At 36.7% G+C, this 21,455-nt stretch overlaps 3 protein-coding genes across 4 annotated transcripts in view; 2 read left to right on the top strand and 1 right to left on the bottom strand.

Annotated features, from left to right (window-relative positions):
* LOC107742719 (ATPase family AAA domain-containing protein 2B-like) overlaps positions 1–507 on the bottom strand; it is a 128,776-nt gene extending 128,269 nt beyond the window's left edge. Inside the window, exon 1 of the mRNA XM_016555757.1 lies at positions 487–507. Coding sequence (XP_016411243.1) covers positions 487–507 — 21 coding nt within the window. The remainder of the gene's footprint in view (positions 1–486) is intronic.
* A 671-nt stretch (positions 508–1,178) lies between these two features.
* LOC107742702 (UBX domain-containing protein 2A-like) lies at positions 1,179–4,473 on the top strand. 2 transcript variants are annotated; one of them, XM_016555727.1, is made up of 6 exons: positions 1,179–1,390; positions 1,523–1,659; positions 2,314–2,423; positions 2,582–2,719; positions 3,076–3,237; positions 4,141–4,473. In XM_016555727.1, exons 1-6 carry the CDS (start codon positions 1,381–1,383, stop codon positions 4,322–4,324), a joined length of 741 nt encoding a protein of 246 aa, XP_016411213.1. In that variant the 5' UTR covers positions 1,179–1,380; the 3' UTR covers positions 4,325–4,473. The 2 variants fall into 2 exon arrangements, with proteins under 2 accessions (XP_016411213.1, XP_016411212.1); XM_016555726.1 differs by having other exon boundaries at positions 1,199–1,390; positions 1,530–1,659.
* A 3,643-nt stretch (positions 4,474–8,116) lies between these two features.
* On the top strand, positions 8,117–19,648 carry LOC107742718 (major facilitator superfamily domain-containing protein 2B-like; the record flags this gene model as incomplete). The annotated part of the gene is made up of 4 exons (XM_016555756.1): positions 8,117–8,289; positions 15,945–16,070; positions 17,299–17,375; positions 19,525–19,648. Coding segments are annotated over exons 1-4 (498 nt in total), but the record flags the coding sequence as incomplete, so codon positions are not given.
* Positions 19,649–21,455: the final 1,807 nt, after the last annotated feature.

The following is a 21,455-nucleotide window of genomic DNA, read 5'->3' as shown; positions in this document are numbered from 1 at the left end:
ATTGATTCAGTCAGTGTGAACGAACTTGACTGGTCTGCAGAACGCAAAGTCCTATTCCCAGCTGAACACCTCTGGTGTGATTTTAAATGCAGACCTTGAGCCAAAAACTCATCACCAAACACAAATGACTTGTACATATGCGTACAATCATTTAGTACGTACATAGACAAGTCCAAAACTGTGGCAACAAAGATGGAAATGCAATTTTTAAATACTTTTAATTATGTTTCCATCTTTGATGCCACAGTTTTGGAAGTGCCTTTTTCTGTTCTAAAGAAGGGGGTGTCCCAATACATTTGTCCATATGTATGTACAAGTCATTGGTGTTTGGTGATAAGTTTTTGGCTCAAGGTCTGCATTTAAAGTCACACCAGAGGTCTTCAGCTGGGATTAGGACTTGGCTTTATATAGACCAGTCAAGTTCTTCCACACTGACTGAATCAATCTTTTTTTAAATTTATTTATTTATTTATTTTATAACCTTGCCTGGCTTATACAAAAAGGCATTGTCGTGTTAGAATAGAAAAGGGTCCTGTTCAAACTATTGGTATAAAATTAGAAGCACACAATTCCCTAGAATATCATTATATGCTTAAACATTAAGATTTGTACTCGTGGAAATTACGAAAGTAGTCAAACCTGTTCATTAGAAGGGGGTATCCCAATACTTTGGGCAATATAGTGTATGTTTGGTGCGGTAGGGGGCCCAACCTCATATTCTTTCATAGGGCCCAAAATTGCTAGCGGCACCCCTGCCTCCTCTCACTGCAGCTGTCTACTCTCGCCTAGATTTCAGGCGAGGCAAGGCGCATCTCAAACAAGCCTATTGTCATATAGAATACTGTAAGTGCATCATGATGTCATCATTCAGTAATAAGCAGCTGATTAAATACTGATCAGATTAATACTGATGAAATATCTTTATACTTTTCAAATGCATCACATGGTAATTTCATGGCACATGTCCGAAAGCAAGAGTTTGTTGTTAAATAGTTTGTTTATTTTGCAATATTTATTTTTATGAAATATATTAATATGTATTCCTTTTATAATATGTTTTTAATTTGAATAATTATTCCATTAAAAGAACCAGCAGTAATTGATCAGTGTATCATTGGTCATTTCTGGTCAGTTGAAACATAATTTTACCTTGATTTACTGGACTGGTATGAAAGCCGATCAGTGTTTTGAGAATTTCCTGCACCTGTCAATCTCACACAAAGTCCTGCCCCATGAATTATTCAGGAAGCACTGATGCAGTGGTTACGTTGACTTGCACCATCCCTTATAACTTATATATGCCCGCTTATGTTTGTGTTGCAAGATGGACAACAAAAGAAGTCATGATGAGAGATATTGATTCAAGAGAAAGGGTTCAAGATGACACATGGTAAGTCCGCTATACACTGCTCTGTGTCCATTATCCATCTTAAAACATTATCATGCCAGTAACATTATATCATTACTGCATGTTCGTAATTGGAGTAATCTAAAATGAATCACACTTTCTTGCCTTTGTGAGCTCTTAGGTGTGAAGGGGCACAAAGTGACGAAGAGGAGGACGACGAGGAGGTGAGCCCAATTAGATCCAGTTTCTCCGTGGAGGACCTGCTCGATGAGGTGGAGAAGATCAGCAGTGTCGCCAGCAGCGGCAAAAAGGTCAGACAGTTCATATGAGGCTTCTTGTGTGCAATTGTGTTCAGAACATTCTGGTGGTTACCTAAAATAATAATGTTGTTGTGGCTTAACAGCTAGCTACATCAATGTAATGTCACTTTGAGAAGAAACTACAACTACAAAAAAATAGCTGAAAATTTTCTCAATCTCAGACCATCCAAGATGTAGATGAGTTTGTTTCTTCATCAGGAAATTTAGCATTGCATCACTTGCTCACCAATGGATCCTCTGCAGTGAATGGGTGCCGTCAGAATGAGAGTCTGATAAAAACATCACAATAATCCACATGACTCCAGCGGATCAAATCAGTCTTGTGAAGTGAAAAGTTGCATGTTTGTTTTTATCAGCTGTTTGGACTCTCATTCTGACGGCACCCATTCACTGCAGAGGATCCATTGGTGAGCAAGTGATGTAATGCTACATTACTCCAAATCTGTTCTGATGAAGAAACAACCTCATTTACATCTTGGATGGACTGAGAGTGAGTAAATTTTCTGCTTTCATTTTTAGGTGAAATATTCCTTTAAGTGTGTAATTTCTTAGTCACTAGCATCGTCAGAAAGAAATGCAAAAAATAATAAATTTTCAAGGGTTCTTCTGGCTGCTTAAGAGTGTTTCATGGCTGAACTTTTTCAGGTGGAGATTGTAGTGAGACTGTGGAAAAATGGTTTCACAGTAAACGATGAAGATTTACGCAGTTACACTCTAGAAGAAAACCAAGAGTTCTTGGAGGCCATTAAAAGAGGGTGAGCAGTGTTGATAATTGTCACGGTGGCAATATTATAGCATTCACATTCTACTTCTCGCAAAGGTGTAAAATGCCCATTCTATTATCATTATTGCACTTTTCCCCTCAAATGATGACATGCAGACATGTAATAATCTAAATATCCTTTATTTAAAGTGAGCTGCCTCTGGAGCTTGAAGGAAGAGCTGAGGATGAAGAACTAGAAGTCAACGTGGAGGACATGAAAGATGAAGTTTATGTCCCAAAGAAAAAGACCTTTCACCCGTTTACAGGCCGAGGTTACAGACTGGGAAGGTAGCAGATCCTCTCTGGTTTATAGTGTTTTAAATTGGCCTGTAAAGTTTCACACCTAAAGAGAAGGCTTAATAGTGATGCTTAAGTACGTGCTGTAAAGTAATAAAATGAAAGATTTGAGTAGTTTATCTAGTCGTAGTTATTCCCACAAACATCCACTAGGTGTCCTCGAAACACTTCTACTCTGAGGTGTTTTGTCTGTAAATGTGTCAAGGATTATCCAGATGTTAGTGTTAGTTAGTTGACCCTCTAATCACATGTGAAATCACATGACAATACTTGCAGTTCATTGGACAAAGTTAGGCTTTTAACCATACTTTAGAAATTGATTAAGTTGCAATGATTGTCCTCTGTAGCGTGGCTCCGCGACTGGTGGCCAGGTCTCGGTCGATACATGAGGACTGTTCTGGTCCTCCTCTCCCGGCTGTGGAGCTGAATGAGGACCTCCCCGTGACCTCCCTCCAGATCTGGCTGGCAGACGGTCAGCGTCTTGTGCAGAGGTTTAATCTGTGCCATCGGTGAGTATCATATGCTCGTAGAAGGTGAACCTCTTGAAAACACATCTGGGTCATATTTCCCCCTAAAGAAAAAAAATGCTTAAAAGTGTGTAATTTTTGCAGCCCTAATGTTGTAAAATTAAATAAATTGATTGCAAAAAGAGTTGAAGTAACTGTTTACAATGTATAAAAATGTAATATTAAATGTTTTTATGATATTTATCCAACTTATGTAGTATTATTATATAGAAGTATGATTTACTATCTATGGTGTATGTGTGTGCATTATATATATACAGTGGGTTTCAGTATATATATATATATATATATATATATATATATATATTATTTATTTATTTATTTATATGGCAGTAACTGTATACAGTACATGTTTTAAGAAAAATGTAATATTCCATATTTGACGCCATCAATATACTGCAGCCAATTATTTGGTCTAAATGCATGGAAGTTTTAAGTCTAAATGCATTTTTTGGTTTGTACTTTGCCCCACGAAGCATCACCTTAAAAAAACTATAACTGAATATGCATTCTTTAGTGTACTATGCTTTTATAAACTGGACAAAGCTAAGGTTACAGGCCTTAGACATGATTATGTCTGAATGTTCTTATTGTATTGTCAGAATCCACCCTGGGCATGTTGTGGTGCTCCAGTTTTGAAATCCTACCCTCAAAAGCTCTTACATAATTCTCCTTCATCATTTATGTAATATAAGCTCACAAGGTAAAATGGAAGAATCGTAAGCTGCAACTTTGCAGCAGATCAAATCAGATTACGCTGGATTTAACGTTTGCGTCACCACATGTAAGGATTTCATGCCTCTGACTTGAACATGATTGCTAAGATGCGGCTGCAAAGCTCCCTCAGAAGATGCATTCATGTTGGCCTTTATGTAATTGTTCCAGGATCAGTGATGTGCAGCATTTTGTGGAGCAGGCTCAGAGAACGGACGCTCCTTTCATCCTGACTACATCCCTGCCGTTCCGAGAGCTGAGAGATGAGGGTCAGAGTTTAAAGGAAGCTGATTTAGCAAATGCTGTCATCGTTCAGAGGCCTCTCAACACACAAGCTCCTTTTGGTCACTCCTGACTGTTCCTGCTTGCACCAGAGACTCCGATTTATTGATCCCACACGTTTGAGAGACATTTCATTAATCCTTCTCTCTTAAAGGAGTAGATCACCTAAAAATGAAAAATTACTCACCCTCAGGCCATCCAAGACGTAGATGAGTTTGTTTCTTCATGTGAACAGATTTGGAGAAATTTAGCATCACATCACTTGCTCACCAATGGATCCTCAGCAGTGAATGGGTGCTGTCAGAATGAGAGTCTAAAGAGCTGATAAAAACGTCACAATAATTCACATGAATCCAGTCTATCAATTAACGTCTTGTGAAGCGAAAAGCTGTGTGTTTGTAAGAAACAAATTAATCATCGAGATGTTTGTAACATCAAATCATTGCATCTGATAAAAATTGAATATCCATTAGGGCTGTGCGATATGGACAAAAAAAACCTATTGCGGTTTCTTTGATCAATATTGCGATTTCGATTTTAATCACGATTTTGACACACACAGACATGCTTTACAGTCATTAATGCATTCAGTGTGAATTTGAAACATATTACCAAAAGAAAACCAATTAGAGCTTTATCAAGAAGCTGTAACATGTCTCTAGAACAGACATAAGGCAAAATAATCACTAAGTAAAGGTGTAACAAAATGTGAACGCGGAGAGTGAAGTATACCCGGGCCTATAGTCTCCGTGCGGAAACGATCGCAGCATGACTGCTGCAGACGCACCGCTCCTGGAGCGCACTGCTGGACCGCAATCGCGTGCAGTGTGAACGCTCTGATCCGTTAACATGGGTGCGGAAAAAATACGTACCACAGACGGAGTGTGTGAACCTGGCGTTACGTTTTTGTATGCCCGCCCGGTCTGTTCTGTTCTCGTGCTCCATTTAGGCGCGTTCCAATAGCATACTGCGGGAGGTCGGGGGCGTGGAAAATCGTGCTATAAAGCGATTTAGAAATCGCGCAAGCTCAAATCACGATTTTATGACGATTTCGATTAATCGCACAGCCCTAATATCCATGATATTGCTTTCTACAGTAAAAAAGTTTGTCTTATCTGAATCAGGAGAGAAATATGCACACATCAGGCACCGTTTATAGGCCAAAACGGTTCTAAACAAATATGTTAGTGGATTTTGATGTGAGAGGACGAAAGAGAAAAAAAAAATATTATGGACTTGTATTTTGTCCAGAAGCAACAGTTTAGAGCCTTAATGATGAATTTGTTTTTGCAAACATGCAGCTTTTCGCTTCATAAGATATTTATTGATGTTGATTGATTAGAGTGGTGTGGATTATTGTGATGTTTTTATCAGCTGTTTGGACTCTCATTCTGATGGCACCCATTCACTGCAGAGGATCCATTGGTGAGCAAGTGATGTAATGCTAAATTTATCCAAATCTGTGCCCATGAAAAAACAAACTCATTTACATTCTGGATGGCCTGAGGCTGAGGACATTTTTCATTCTTTTTAAACCATAAAGGCCGGTGTTTTTCTATTTTCACCTGATTTTGAAAACCCTTCTAAGACATTATAGATGGCCACTCAACACAAATAGATTTAAATGAATAGTTCACCAAAAAATGAAAAATCAGACAAATGGTTGTCGAGTTGACTGACTCCGTGATTCAGTCACAGCAAGTTCACTGGATTAAAAGATAAACTGAATAACAATTTACATTTCAGTCAAAATGGAATGACAAGTGGGTGATTAAAAATGGTAAATGATGACAGTGCTTTCATATTTGGGTGAATTATTCTTTTAAAGTTTTATTTTTATTTATTTGTTTTATTTTTTATTTCTCGTCATGTTCTTTCACAGTTGGATGTGTTGGCCTTTTCTGATGCAATGCAGTATGCACAAGCCAAGTCTTTTAACCTTCACTATTATACATGTTTGCACAGATCAATGAAGAATTCAGATCATAGAAGCTGCCATGATGCTTAATGGAGTTGTGTTCGATCATCTGTGCTAGTATGTCTTACTGTGAACCGTTAAGTTATAAATGTCAAATGTTTTATGCACTTTGCCTAAGACAAGAGGCTCTGTTATAAAGACCTCTGCTTGCAATAAACCTACTGAAGATATGCTGATTCCTTTTCTCACTTCAAAGGGGGGTAAATGGGTTCTAGCGTGTTTTAAACGCTCACAGAGGGGATAAGTAGAAATTTAGGCGACTTTCTGATCAATATGTTGCTTTTTGGTGTGAACGCGTTTGGATTCATCTTCTGACCTATTACTTTTAAATATTTTAGAAGTGCATTTAAAAAAAGAAATCATATAGTTCGATTGTCTTTATCAGTTTTTGGGTAGTTTAAGTTGATCCTCTATCAATCCGCAATGCAATTCAGTCAAACCATTTTCATCACTATATAATCTATTAATCATTCAAGGAATTAGTGTAATTACTATTTCTAGTCTCTACTGTTGTTCCATATTAATCTTGTTCCAACTGTCCTTTTAAACATCCTGTTCATTTCCACATATTGTTTACCGTTGCACAAAATGTTGGAAATGCGTTTACATGTAATGCCAACCATATGGTTGGTTTCCTGGCCAGTGGGCTGAATGTCAGGAATTTCTGGAGTATATTAAGGTTGATATGACTGTTTTGACCAGGTCTGACCATCAGGCCTGATAAGCGTATTTATTCATCTTTTCATTAACTTTATGGCAAGTGTATACCTGGGAGTTTGTGAGCAGTTATGTGAAACTAAAGGATTTTATGCATTTTGTTTGTGGTGTATATCAAAAACAATATATTTTTACAATTTAAAATAACTGTTAAAATGCTGTTCTTTTGAACTATCTATTCATTTAAGAATCCTGAAAAAATTGTACACAACTGTTTCCAACTTTTGACAATAGCCTAATAGGAAATGTTTCTTTAAATTTTTATTTTAAAACAGTCAATTACAATGATTTCTGAAGGATCGTGTGACACTTAAGACTGGAGTAATGATGCTGAAAATTCAGCTTTGCATCACAGGAATAAATTGCATTTTAGAATATATTCAAACGGAAAACGGCTATTTTAAATTGTAGAAATATTTCACAATATTACTGTTTTGGCTGTATTTTGGATCAAATAAATGCAGCCTTGATGCAATGCCATGACACTACAACTTAGATTTAAAATGCCTGTATGCTAATAATTTGATTTATTTACTGCCGTGTTAGTTAGGATGTCTCATCACTAGGTCTAGGATCCTGTGAGTTGTGTTTGCTGTCCTGTAGGGGGCGCACGTGTGTGTTTGTAATTACATCTATTGAACGTGCTGCTGCTGCAGTGAATGTGAATGTGAGTGATGGAATGAACCCGCAGTTCATGCACCGCTGCAGCAGCTGATAGCTCACCGCATCACTCAGGTTAGATAATATCTCTATCTGTCTGTCTGTATGTAATACCATGGTATCACCATGATACGTTTCGTTAGTCTGTGTATTCAATATTTTATTTAATCAAATATGTCACTTGCTTGGATAACAAAACATTTTTACATTATATGTACGCAAGGTATTTCTGATGGAAAAGTGAACGTTATGTTTTGTGTTAGGCTAACTGTATATTCAGCACATACAAGTAATTAAATTCTTAAGCAACTCTTACTTTGCATATGTGTTTATTTAGTGTCAGTGTAACAGCATAGGAATGTACTCTGTATCAGATTCAGGTAAGCAGCTTGTTTTGGCAGAGCGAGGCATCTGATTGGCTCACATCTGTGAGTGACAGCTGGAAAGCGTCTGTGCATGTGGCCTCTGAAGCTCTGTAACCCCGCCCATCCTCTCACTGCTGCAGTCTGTGAATGGATGCAGGCACAGCTGTAGCCAGCTCTGAGAAGCCAGAGAGTTCAGTTGCTGTCTCTGTACCCCTCGCACCGGCTGCCATGGCCAAGGGGGAGAAAGCCCCGGTCACATCAGGGGACAAACTCACGATGAAGCAACCTGAACCTGCTTTCACCAAGGTTCCACCACAGGTAAGGCAATGTGATGCACACTTAAGTTTTTCTGCATTAGTTATGTGCTTGCATATTGCAATATCTTTTTAATATACTCCACTAATGATCTTTAGCTTGCAATTTGCATCTCAATTTATATTAATGTTATTCAAGTCAAAAAATGTATAAAGTGACTGCATTGGGTTGCACAAATCATATTTGAGTGTCAGGCACAATATGGAGTTGATGAACACTCAGTAGGGGGGAACAGGTGCCAATATATATGTATTTTGTTTTTTTTGTTATGATACCGCTCTGAACTTTTTTTTTTTTTTTTTGCATCTGTACGTTATGAAAGTATGCGGAATGGCATGTTTTAATGAGAGCATGGAATGTTTTTCGTGGATGCTTTACCAACACACATGCCCAAAGGCTGTTTAGGCGTAGCACTGACAGGCAGACAGTAAACCCACAAGTACATAGTGCTGTAAAGACACATGCTGTATTTTTTTGTCATATATTACAAGATTACAAGAGTTTAACCACTGCACCAGTTACAAATCACTTCTGTAATCAGAACCGAATTCCTTTCACGTGCCACAGACTGACAGTGTATTATCAGCTGGGTTAGAAATAGATATAATGTGCGTTGAAAGTAAATGAAAAGCTTTTCACTGTTACTTGTTTATTCCCAGATTCTTTTTAATAGATGAAATATATAAATGCTTGCCTTTTGGATGTTGGACAGCAAATATTGGTTTAATTCCACATGCAATTGTCATTTGATTCTACTTAAAAGACCGTATAATATTTGTAGACATTGTACCTCTAGTTCTGGAAGCAATATGTCCTTCATCCATGGAAAAATAATGTCAGGCATGATCTGTCAAGTGAAATAAAGTCTGCTGTGTTGTTCCTCTGCGCTGACCCTCTGGTCGAAGGGAAAATGGTAGTCGTGTGTCAATAATGTATGGAAAACACACTAATGGAGAGCTCTTGTTCTCACACACGCCATCACAAAAAGGAAAGATGGAGACTCTCATAGTGGAACGTTAAAGATTTGAAGTGGAGATTTCTTTCTACCATGGATTTTTGGATATGTTACCATGGTAATACCTTGATTTTTGAACATATACTGTGTCTTAACTGCAGTATTATTTGAAATAACTTGTAAATATCATACAGCATGAATATTTTAATCATGGGTGACTTTTGTGAGATTTACAAGTCTTTCTTGTGTCAGATCACCAGCGTGAATGTCTTAATAAAGATCGGTTACGTGACTGTCAGGCGTGTTTGTACAGACCGATGCGTGCAGTCTGAATCTACTGAGACCCCATAAGAGAACATCTGCCTCAACAATCATGAAAAAAGGATTGCTACACTTGCCAGTCTTGGGTTTTGAGAGCTTGATATTGTTTATCGCACTCTCTGCAGGAAAGCAATCGCATTCAGTTTGGAGGTGAAAGTCCAGGGTGAATTTGACCTTGCAAGTGTAATGATAAAATGTGTTTTCAAATCTCGCTGGGCATCAAGCCTTAAACCCTTCATTATGTCATCCAGATTCATCCTCACGCAAACATACACAGTGAAAATCAGCTTACAGAGCAGCAAGTGTGAGGCAGTAGGCTAAGCACATAGAGCTTTAGTGCAGTTAAATCTCACTAAAATCATGGGTCCGGCTCACATTTCACCTCAAAATCAGAAGATAAAAAATAGAATTTGCGTGATGAAAATTAAGCCTAATTTTAAGAAAATTAAGACATGCTTTTAATGACCGTTAAGCAAATTTCCCTTTTAAAATATTTTTAGTGAATTTAATGTTTTTTTGGTGAAACATTTCCCAGACATGTTTTCGACAAGCTTTGTGATATTCAAATTTTTTTTTTTCCATTTTGTTCTTCATGTCAGTTATAGATGTCCACTTCATATGTCTTCCCACACTTCAGTGCTGCTATCATGGTAGCTGTTTTCAATCTGTGAGGAAGTCAGATATTTTGTGTCTCAACTCGATGACTTCCTGTTTGTTCATCATGATAACGGCAACCAAAAGAAACTTTGTGAGAATTCCAGCAATCCATGATGCTAGAATGTTGTGGATAGGGTGATGGGGTGTTGCTAGGGTGATTGGGATGGTTGCTAAGTGGATGTCTGCCAATCAAAATCCAGAGAACCCTTTATAAGATTCTCAGTCTGCAGTCAGTAAGATTTGTGATTTTGGAAGGCATTAATATTTTAAATCAGCTAGAATCCATTAAATTCGTCAGTAAATTGACAGTAAAAAAAGTTATAAAACATGATTTCACAGTTTTATTTATTATACTAAAATAATGTTTTATTTTCAGATAAATGTTGTTCTTTTGTACTTTCTATTCATCAAAGAATTATGGAAAAAGCACTTCATGGTTTCCAAAAAAATTATTGAGCAGCACAACGGCTTTTAACATTGATAATAATAAAATACGTTTTTGAGCAGTAAATCAGCATATTAGAATAGAATACATAGCATATTTCTAAAGGATCATGTGACACTGAAGACTGCCTGAAAATTCAGCTTTGCAGTACATGAATAAATTATATTTTAATATATATTAAATTAGAAAACAGTTATTCTAAATTATAATTATAATAATTTTACTGTATTTTTGGTCAAATAAATCGACCCAGCCTTGGCACTGGGCATATAAGATTTATTTCAAAAACATAAAAAAAAAAAAAAATCTTATCCTAAACTGTTGAACAGTATTGTAAGTCTGGAATTTTAAAAAAAATCCAGTAAAATGTCTAAATATTAATTTCTGTCTAAAAATTAAAATCAGCTAAAAATCTAGTGAGGTTTACGCTCACTATAAAAAATACTATTTGCCAATGTAGTAAGTACATAAATAAAGTTTCTCAAAACCAGTTTTCTATCTTGCATAATTAATTTGTTTTAAGAGTGTTGTGATATTTTTACCAGAAAGCAAGTATTCAAAAATACAAATTAAAAAGAGGGTTTTTGTTTTCTTTCCAGAACTTAAGAATATGTACAGAGTTTGTTCAGATCACAATATGTGCAATAGCAATAGTCATGCTTAGTAAGAGATCAACCAGAATAAATATCAGCCTCAAGGCTAAGCGCACAAGCTTCCTCATTTCACACTTTAGTACCATCAAATCCTTTTAATTTTCCTTCTTCAGAGGAATAATTCAAAGAAGCATCGGAGTTGAGATTAAATAGACTTGGGTGTATATCCAGTCTTTTCATTTTCTTGCCTGAGTTATCAGAATAATTACATTGTGATTTCAGAAGTCATTCATCTTTTCTTCATCGTGGTGTAGTTGAGAGTTAATTACAGCGTCTTCTGAAGAGCGATCGTTCCTGCCCTCTGTGGTTGTTTTGCTGCGAGGGTACCCAGAGTGCATGTTGGCGTGGAGACGCCAAACACTGGCTTTGATTGAGCGGATGAATGAGTTAACAACTCAAAAGAGGAGTGTTTGACTTCTGTAGTATTTTCAGCACCAAATGTCTGTCTGACTGTCTCCAAGATTTCTCTCATAAATATATGGCTCTGAGCGGCGGTTAGGCTTCCCTTTTATGTGTTGAAAGGATCTCCCCTCCGTTTTCTACTCACACACACACACACACACCCTCAAAAACACACATTTACTCTGCCTTATCCACAGAGCTTTCCAAGGAGTGAGTGTCCTTTTTAATGTGTGAAATGCTTTAGATTCAGAAAGCCACTCAAAACACACGCACACACATTTCTTTATTCATTACGGTAATGATAAGTCACTTACTATTTACTCACTATATACACATGTTTTCTCCATTTTGTCATTGCTGGGTCCCTTTGAATGGCAAGTGCAGTTTAATGATGTGGTTTTACTTTTAAATGAATAGTTTAGCAAAAAATGAAAACTTGCTGAACATTTACTACTCCGCCTCAGGCCATCCAAGATGTAAATGAAATTTTTAATCGTGGGAAGAGATTTGGAGAAATGTAGCATTACATCACTTGCTCACCTATGGATTCTCTGCAGTGAATGGGTGCCGTCAGAATGAGAGTCCAAACAGCTGATTAAAAACATCACAATAATCCACAAGTAATCCACACCACTCCAATCCATCAATTAACATCTTGTGAAGTGAAAAGTTGCATGTTTGTAAGAAACAAATCCATCATTAAGACATTTTAATGTTTCCGGCTAAAATCCATAATCCATAATAACGCTTCCTCCAGTAAAAAAAAAAACATCCCCTGTTGTCCTCTCACACTAAAATCTACCAACATAATTTATTTAGAACAGTTTTGGCTTGTAAACAGTGCTTGATTTGTGCATATTTCTCTCCTGATTCAAACAAGACTAATTCTTCACTAGAGAAAGCAATATTATGAATAGCCGGAAGCAGCAGTTTGAAGTTAAAAACATCTTGATGGATTTGTTACAAACGCACAAACATGCAGCTTTTCATTTCACAAGATGTTAATGGATGGAATTACTTGTGAATTGTGTAATCGTGTGAATTACTTTTGGATTATTGTGATGTTTTTATCAACTGTTTGGACTCTCATTCTGACGGCACCCATTCACTGCAGAGAATCCATTGGTGAGTAAGTGATGTAATGCTAGATTTTCTGCTAGGACATTTTCTGTTAAGTTTACCTTTATTTCCTTTGACCTCTAAAACATAACACAAAACTATGCTTAATTGAAAATATGGGGGGAAAACCTGTGAAAAAATGAATAAGAAAAATGCTTTTTATTAACATGTAATCGTGTGAATTACTTTTGGATTATTGTGATGTTTTTATCAACTGTTTGGACTCTCATTCTGACGGCACCCATTCACTGCAGAGAATCCATTGGTGAGTAAGTGATGTAATGCTAGATTTTCTGCTAGGACATTTTCTGTTAAGTTTACCTTTATTTCCTTTGACCTCTAAAACAACACAAAACTATGCTTAATTGAAAATATGGGGGGAAAACCTGTGAAAAAATGAATAAGAAAAATGCTTTTATTAACACAGTACATTGGACCCTATTTTAAAGGACATTTTAGTGTATAATGTAAGACCAATAGCTTTTTTTAACCTTTAAAGAACCATATAGCAACTTTAGAATATTACACAGCGAAAAGTGTTCTTTAAAAGAAGCTTTGAAGAAGCTTTATTTTAAGGGTGTTCTCTGTGATCAAATACCCCGTCACTCACAGCAGTGGAAGCATCTGGTTTAAATATTACCTGTGGTTTTGAAGGGTCTCAGGCTGAGGACCCTTCAATCTATCCCACCCACATGCTGGAGAAAGAGAAACTCTGAACCGGCAGTCCAAAGACAGATGCTGTGATTATCACCCAGAAACCTCAATAAAATAGCACATGGAGATGATTCAAGCACATCTAATCAAGTACCAGACTACAACAAATCAGGATGAATTACTTTGAAGAAAATAAAAGTGAAAAGGTAGAAACCCCATGATATATTTAACAGCACATTATTTGAGACAGCAGTCACATTATTTCAGAGATTGAACTCTACAATGTTTAGTCTTCAATGCAAATAAATGTAAACAATTTTAAGACATTTTTATTTGGAAATAGATGTTTCTCATTGGAATATCAGAACATCTGCATGTCCCCATTTTATATATATATATATTAGTGCTGTCAAACGATTAATCGTGATTAATCGCATCCAAAATAAAAGTTTTTGTTCACATAGTATATGTGTGTTTACTGTGTATATTATGTATATATAAATACACACCCATGCATGTATATATTTAAGAAAAATGTTAAATTTTTATATATTAAATATATTTATATATAATATAAATTATATAAAGTAGTTTTGCTTTCACAACGAAACACACAGCGACTCCACAACATGGCAGCGGCGGCAACAGCGAGAATAAAAGTTAGCCTTCTTTCTTTGCTTGAACATTTGGGCGGCGTTATGCAAATCTTCCCACATAGTGACGTAGATATGTGGGGGCGTGTTCGAACGAGCCGTTTTAGGTAGGTGTGGCTAACTCTTAACTTTTATAAAGAATATCTCTTTGGATTTGAGACTTTAGTCTTTGCAACTTTACAGATCTTCTTTATGCACCAAGAGCTTGTAACACTAAAGAGAAAGGAAAAAATGAAATCGCATCATATGACCCCTTTAAGTGAAAAACACTTTCAGATCACATGAGTATTCAAAAACAACACTAACGTTATTAATGTACCCTATAACATTGCAAATGCAAGAAAACAGATGTTGATATAACAAGGAAATGATTAAATATTATTTAAAAAATGATATTATTTTTATAATTATTATTTATTTTAATAATTATTTTCCCAACCGTATAGTCAGTTTCCCATTTCTGTAACTCTTTATAGTCTCTGTTTTTCGTTACAGAGAGCATTCTTTCTTATTTGAAAGTATTCATCAATATGTCATGATGACGTCAGGAAAGATGGCAGCTTCTTTGAGAGCGGTATAGTAGATTTATTTTTGGTGCATTATGTCTAGTTCTGTGCTTTTGCAGAGGCCACACAGTCCTCCAGTGGTGCGATAAGAAGCTGTTTCCTGTTCATTATATGAGACTCTGAGCTTTGAGGAACAGGATGGATGGATTGAGTTAAAATGCAGACTGTCATTCTGTCATAGAGCTGTTATGGGAGAGAGTGAGGAGGAGAGTATGGTCTCGTCTGTTTGTCTCTGATTACTCATGTCCACAGTTCTATCTCTCTCCTCCGGCTGTCGCTCCTCCCTCAGCAGGCCATGAAAGCTCTGACCGTTACAGCGTGGATGGGGTTAGATAAGACTATCCCTCTCCCATCACGGCCCTGCCTGTTCCGAGAGGCCTGCTCCCTTCAGATTTCACCAACTCTTGTTCTGTTCCTCCTCTCCCACTTCATTTCCATGTCTCCCTTTTTTTTCCTTTTTTTTTGTTTGCTCACTTCTAACTTGTTTTGTTTTCTCCTTCTGTCGCCTCATCTTGCAGGCCGGTGTGTTGATCCTTGTTGTGTCTGAGTCAGTTTTGCTCTTTGCTGGTCACCAAACATAGTTCAAACCCACCCACCCTTCATGTCTGGTATCTGCCAATCACTCAGTATGACTAGTTTGCCATTGCTGCATGTGACCCAATGCACGTTTCCTGCATCTACAGTAAGACAGATCTAGTCCCTTTAATCTTGTGAGGGAACTTTAGTATCGAGCCGTGTGTTGTAACCTCACTGAGTAAAAAAAAAAAAAATCTGATTTTAATGTGCAAATGTAGTGATTTATGGGTCAGTGTTATGTTGCTTATTTTCTTCATATTATCTATTAATTTATTCAGAAATGCATTAACAAATGCAATTCATACATACAAAGATGTTTATATTAATTGCTTTAAATATTAATATTAATTATATTCATCTTATATAATTGTACTATTTATTATATATATATTGTGTGTGTATATATATATATATATATATATATATATATTGTGTGTGTGTATATATATATATATATATTTATTTATATATATATGATATTTCAAACTAAATAAAATGCTAAATATTTGAAAATGAATCTTTCAGGTACAAATGCTGCCAAAAAAATGACCCATGAGCTTCAAAATTTTACCTTAAAGACAGGATTTTTCTTGTACTCTCCAAAATATAGTATTTGTGTTGGATATTATTTTCTGACTCAGAGACTTTTTGTTTCAGACTCATCTGGATCAGAAACTCTCTGTATGTAGCAAACTCTGTTTCGCCATCGGAGGAGCACCGAATCAGGTCGCCGGGAGCGCAACAGCATTCTTCCTTCAAATATATCTACTTGACATTGCACAGGTAAGATCTCCACATATTATAATTAAATATTAAGCAATAAAATACTTGCGGAAATTAAGTTAATAGAGCATATTAATCACAGAATAGCACCCTGTTAATTTTTTCAGTGGAAGAGAAGCCAAAAATAATTTCTTCAGAACCTTACAGACCGTCCTGCTCTCTCTCTTTCCTGTACGGCGGCTCCTTTGTGTGACCGAACAATCAGCAGGGCACACAGGGGTTGCTCCACACTGCAGTAGTGGCATCTGGACTGTGCCAGAATTGGCTGCTCTCTTTACCTCACTGTTCTCTGTGTTGCTTGTTTGCTTACACTTGTTTATTCTCTGTGAAAGTGAAAAGCGGTGTTGCGCAGAGGTCAGTGTGTCCAGGGTAAACCTGCTTAGAAATGACCTGACCGAACATTGAGGTTTTCTTTACAGGAACAGGGTTGTGATAGTTCTAGAGTTGACAAGGTCACGTAATTTAGAACGGAAGCCAATAACCTGAATTCAGCACTCAGCAAACGATTACTTGCTGTGGGACGAGTCTTACTCCTGAAGCGGAGATATGGGAAACAGGGCTGTAGATTGTGACTAAAATGGTGCCAAATGTGACAAAATATAATAAAAATGTGCAACAATAATTTGAAATCCACATTTGTGAAGGGTTTGCGTGCGTCCATTTGAGTTTCGTCAGATTTCATCTCATTAGTGCGTGCCAGTGTTTCCTGCCCACAACAAATGAATACAGCGGAAAATGACTCTTATGACCTGGTTCTTTTCATATAAAATTCACCAAACTACCTCAAATTCACTCATTCAGAGCCGTCATGACTCCTTACTGAACTTACTGAGTCAGTTTTAAGTAATGAACCCATTCAGTGATTTATATTGTTGGTTTGTGACACATTACAGCCTATTAACAGTTTTGTTTTTTTCATTATTGTCAGACTCAAATGACAAATAGATAGGCCTATAGGTATTCACAACAGAGTTTTGCTGCATGGATTAATAATGGTAATATTCTGAAGATTTTGAAATTTAGGTCTATATATAAAAACATTCAAATATTTACAAAAATATTATTAGCCTAGTTATTGTTTAACATGAGATCTAGTTGTAAAGTTGAATCGACTGTAATTGAAAGTTTGTGTGAGCTAGTATGTAACATGCTAGTGCTAGTAACATGCTAATCATGCTGTAAACATGCTGGTAACTTGCTAGTCATGCTAACAACATTATAACCATAGATATTTATAGATGCCACATTCGACCGCTCCAGATACGTTGACGCGTTCGCCATCTTCCAATATGGCGGACGGCTTACGTATAGCGGCCCATCGAAACAGCTGCTAAAAGGGCATCTACTTATATCTATGCTAATAACATGCTAATCATGCTAGAAACATGCTTGCAACATGCTAGTAACGTGCTAATCATGGTAACAACATGTTAGTAACATTCTAATCACCCTAGCAACCACCCTGGGTACCCTAGCAACTACTCTGGGTACCATAGCAACCGCATTGCAACACCCTAGCAACCACTCTGGGTACCCTAGCAACTGCATAGCAACACCCTAGCAACCGCCCCGATATCCTAGCAACCGCATAGCAACACCCTAGCAACCATCCTGGGTACCTTAGCAACTGTATAGCAACACCCTTGCAACTGCCCTGGGTACCCTAGTAACCTTATAGTAACATCTTAGCAACCACCTCGAGTACCTTAGCAAACGCATACCAACACCCTAACAACCATCCAAACCAACCTAGCAACCATTCAAGTACCCTAGCAACTGCATAGCAACACCATAGCAACCGCCCTGGGTAGCGTCACCCTAGCAACCAACCCGAGCACCCTAGCAACTGCATAGCAACACCCTAGCAACCACCCTGGGTACTCTAGTGACCGCAAAGCAACACCATAGCAACCACCCAAAGCGCCCTAGCAACCACATGGCAACACCCTAGCAACCACATCATGTATGTGAGTGACATGTTGGAATCATAATCACCATTATTCATTCATTCATTCATTCATTCTTTTTGTTTACCTGATTAACAAGTAAGATGTAACGGCGCTATAAGGACAATGACATTTCGCTAGTTTAGTGTAGTGTCGAAAAGGAAGGATCGTATCGTACAGCACCTACATAAATTGAGTAAAAACATAAAAAAGCAAAAACACACCCAATGCACGTTCTTTATTCATCATTTTGTAGATGTAGAGTTAAAAATTTTATGCAGAAAAGATACATCACCATCTTGAAGTTACTTGCATTTACTTTAAGAATTAGTAAATATATTGTAAATAAATTACGTGAAAAAAAAAACTACAAAATTTAGAATATTCTCTATATAATTTAGCTGGCTCACTGCGTTTTGAGATAAGGCTCTTTCAGCTCTATTATTTAAATTCTTCCTACTTTCATTGGCTCATGCCTGCAGCTGATTGCCACCACCTCATGTATGTGAGTGACATGTTGGAATCATAATCACCATTATTCATTCATTCATTCATTCATTCTTTTTGTTTACCTGATTAACAAGTAAGATGTAACGGCGCTATAAGGACAATGACATTTCGCTAGTTTGGTGTATTGTCGAAAAGGAAGGATCGTATCGTACAGCACCTACATAAATTGAGTAAAAACTTAAAAAAGCAAAAACACACCCAATGCACATTCTTTATTCATCATTTTGTAGATGTAGAGTTAAAAATGTTATGCAGAAAAGATACATCACCATCTTGAAGTTACTTGCATTTACTTTAAGTATTAGTAAATATATTGTAAATAAATTACGTAAAAATACAAAAAAAAATACAAAATTTAGAATATTCTCTATATAATTTAGCTGGCTCACTGCGTTTTGAGAAAAGGCTCTTTCAGCTCTATTATTTAAATTCTTCCTACTTTCATTGGCTCATGCCTGCAGCTGATTGCCTCTCCCATAATGCTATATGGAAGACTTGTATCAGTATGAATTATAAATGGCCAACACATTCCCCACATCCTGCAAAAAAAAAAAAAATGCCGCAGAATTCCTCCCTGCTGAGATACACGACGACCATGTCAGATTGTCACTGTGGTTGTGTGGCCTGCGTTCCAGCGGTGTAGATGATTATTCCTACAGCAGGAGCATCCTCACAAACAAGTGCTGTTTTTCACACAGAGACAACAACCATACACGGATGCACACATCTGCAATAAATGTGCACTGTAGCTTTAAGATGACACTCAAGCTGCTCTTATATTGATTAGTACAGAAGCTAAAATGTGAGATCAGGTAAACCACATTGAACACAGTGTTATTTAGTTCCCTCCTAACAGGCTTCCTGTGCCCAGATGACTTGCCTTGATTCCTTCAAACAACCTTTGCCAGAAATATAGTCCCAAAATATGTTTTTCCACATTTTGAATTATGTGAATGCTGATTATACTTAATTGCATTTTGTGTCCTTTTCTTCTGTAGGATGGTGGGCTGCACTCCATTCATGGTGGTCTCTTACTTCTACCTTTGGTTTGTCCCACCTTTTACCAATGGGAGGTTCATCTGGTATCTGGGCTTTTACTGTCTCTACCAAACTCTCATCACAGTAAGTACCCTTTGCTTTGATGTTTTCAATGTTGTAATGTAATTTCATGTTAAACGCAGGTTTAGAGATGACCCAGAAACCACATTAACAGCACCATCCATCATGTTGTCACAAATGCCCCGCAGATCCATTAAAATCTAATTCTGCCTCTGTTTTACCTTGGCGATATTTTGGTTTTGTGATGAGAAATATATATTGGACTGATGAAAATATATAGACCTTCCTTCAAGACTATCCTGTAGTAACCCAATAACCCCTAATATATATTTTAAAAACAAAAATTTCAACACGTTACTTAAAAAAGGATTAAGAGAAAGGATTACCAAATACACAAAATAATGTTCTTTTTAGCAGCATCATATGACCCCTTTAAACAAGAATAAAAAAAAATAAAAAATAAAATATTAGTAATGAAAATTTAGTAAAACTAAAACAAGATAAAATTACTTGAGAAGCAACCCTGCATAATATATTACCATTCAGAAGTTTGCGGTCAGTAAGATTTAAAAAAAAATGTTTTTTTGCCTATCAAGACAAACTGAAAACACAGTAAAATCCATAAAAAAATGTGAAATATTATTACTATTTAAAATAGCTGTTTTCTATTTTAATATTTTTTTTAAATGGAATTTATTAATGTGATGCAATCCTGAATTTTCAGCAGTCATTACTTCAGATTTGCTGCTCTCCTTTTATTATGAGTGTTGAAAACAATTGTGCTGCTTAATATTTTTGTAGAAATCAGTATACATTTTTTCAGGATTCTTTGAATAGAAAGTTCAAAAGAACAGCATTTAAATCGAAATAGGTTATTTTATAACAATGTGAAAGTCTTTACTGTATCAATAAAAGTCAAATTTGGAATAAATGTATAAAACAATCCTAACGTTTAAAGGTAGTGTATCTTGCACAGTATGGCTTCTCAAGTAAAATTATCTTGCTAAAAAAGCTTGTCAACAAAAGTTCATGTGGTTATCTATAGCCCAGCCTCTTTGATGTCTGCGTGGAGTTTCCATGATTTATTTGTGTTTCTATCCTTTGTTACTATGGCTTGGCGCAGATCTCTCCATACTGTCCTCCGTAAAACCCGCCAATAAGTGCTGGAGTGGAGAAGCCGCTCTGACCGCAGCAGTCTACGCTGTAATGAAAAGTCATTCTAACTACTTGATAAATATATGGTACGACCTGCCCCAAACCACCAGAGAGGATAAATGCTGCTTTCCTCTTTTAGCGTTCTTCATTGTCTGTAAGCACAAGGCTGAGAAACAGCAGCTGCTTCCTGCGTGTATGTATGAGAATGTAGTTTACACGATTCTAATTAGTCCGTTTTTCATAGTTAGGCTTTGGTTTATGTTTAAATAAACAAATCCTCAAGCTACTCTGAATCAAAAACCTTAATGGAAGTCAAATGAACAATGTAGGGAACTCTTGAGAAACAGAAGCACTGCTGCAGAAGATTTCGATTTATTTTGGTAGCCGTTTGGCCCATTGGTCTGCCGCAGTGCTGACTTGGCTTTCGTGTAAATTGGAAAAGCTAGCCGACTGTAGTACACACTTATAGTAGGTTTGCAATGCAAGTTCAAGGAAGGTTTGCTGTACTTCAATAAATATTGATTTTGTACTGCACATGTACACAGAACATGTTGTTCGTGGAATGAATAGCGTTGATTTATGAGCTTGTAAGTTGTCTCCTTTTAAAATGTATAATACAGCATAATATAAATGGGTGTATAAATGGGAAAGATGAGTGGTTATGAAACCACTGATAAATGTACACGCCCTAACTTTTGGATCCTCCGTCATTTTG

Source organism: Sinocyclocheilus rhinocerous, unplaced genomic scaffold (assembly GCF_001515625.1).
Source record: "Sinocyclocheilus rhinocerous isolate Xijiao unplaced genomic scaffold, SAMN03320098_v1.1 scaffold1038, whole genome shotgun sequence".
NCBI classification, from domain to species: domain Eukaryota; kingdom Metazoa; phylum Chordata; class Actinopteri; order Cypriniformes; family Cyprinidae; genus Sinocyclocheilus; species Sinocyclocheilus rhinocerous.
Note: the sequence above shows the minus strand (reverse complement) of the source record. Positions and strands in the feature narration are given on the sequence as shown.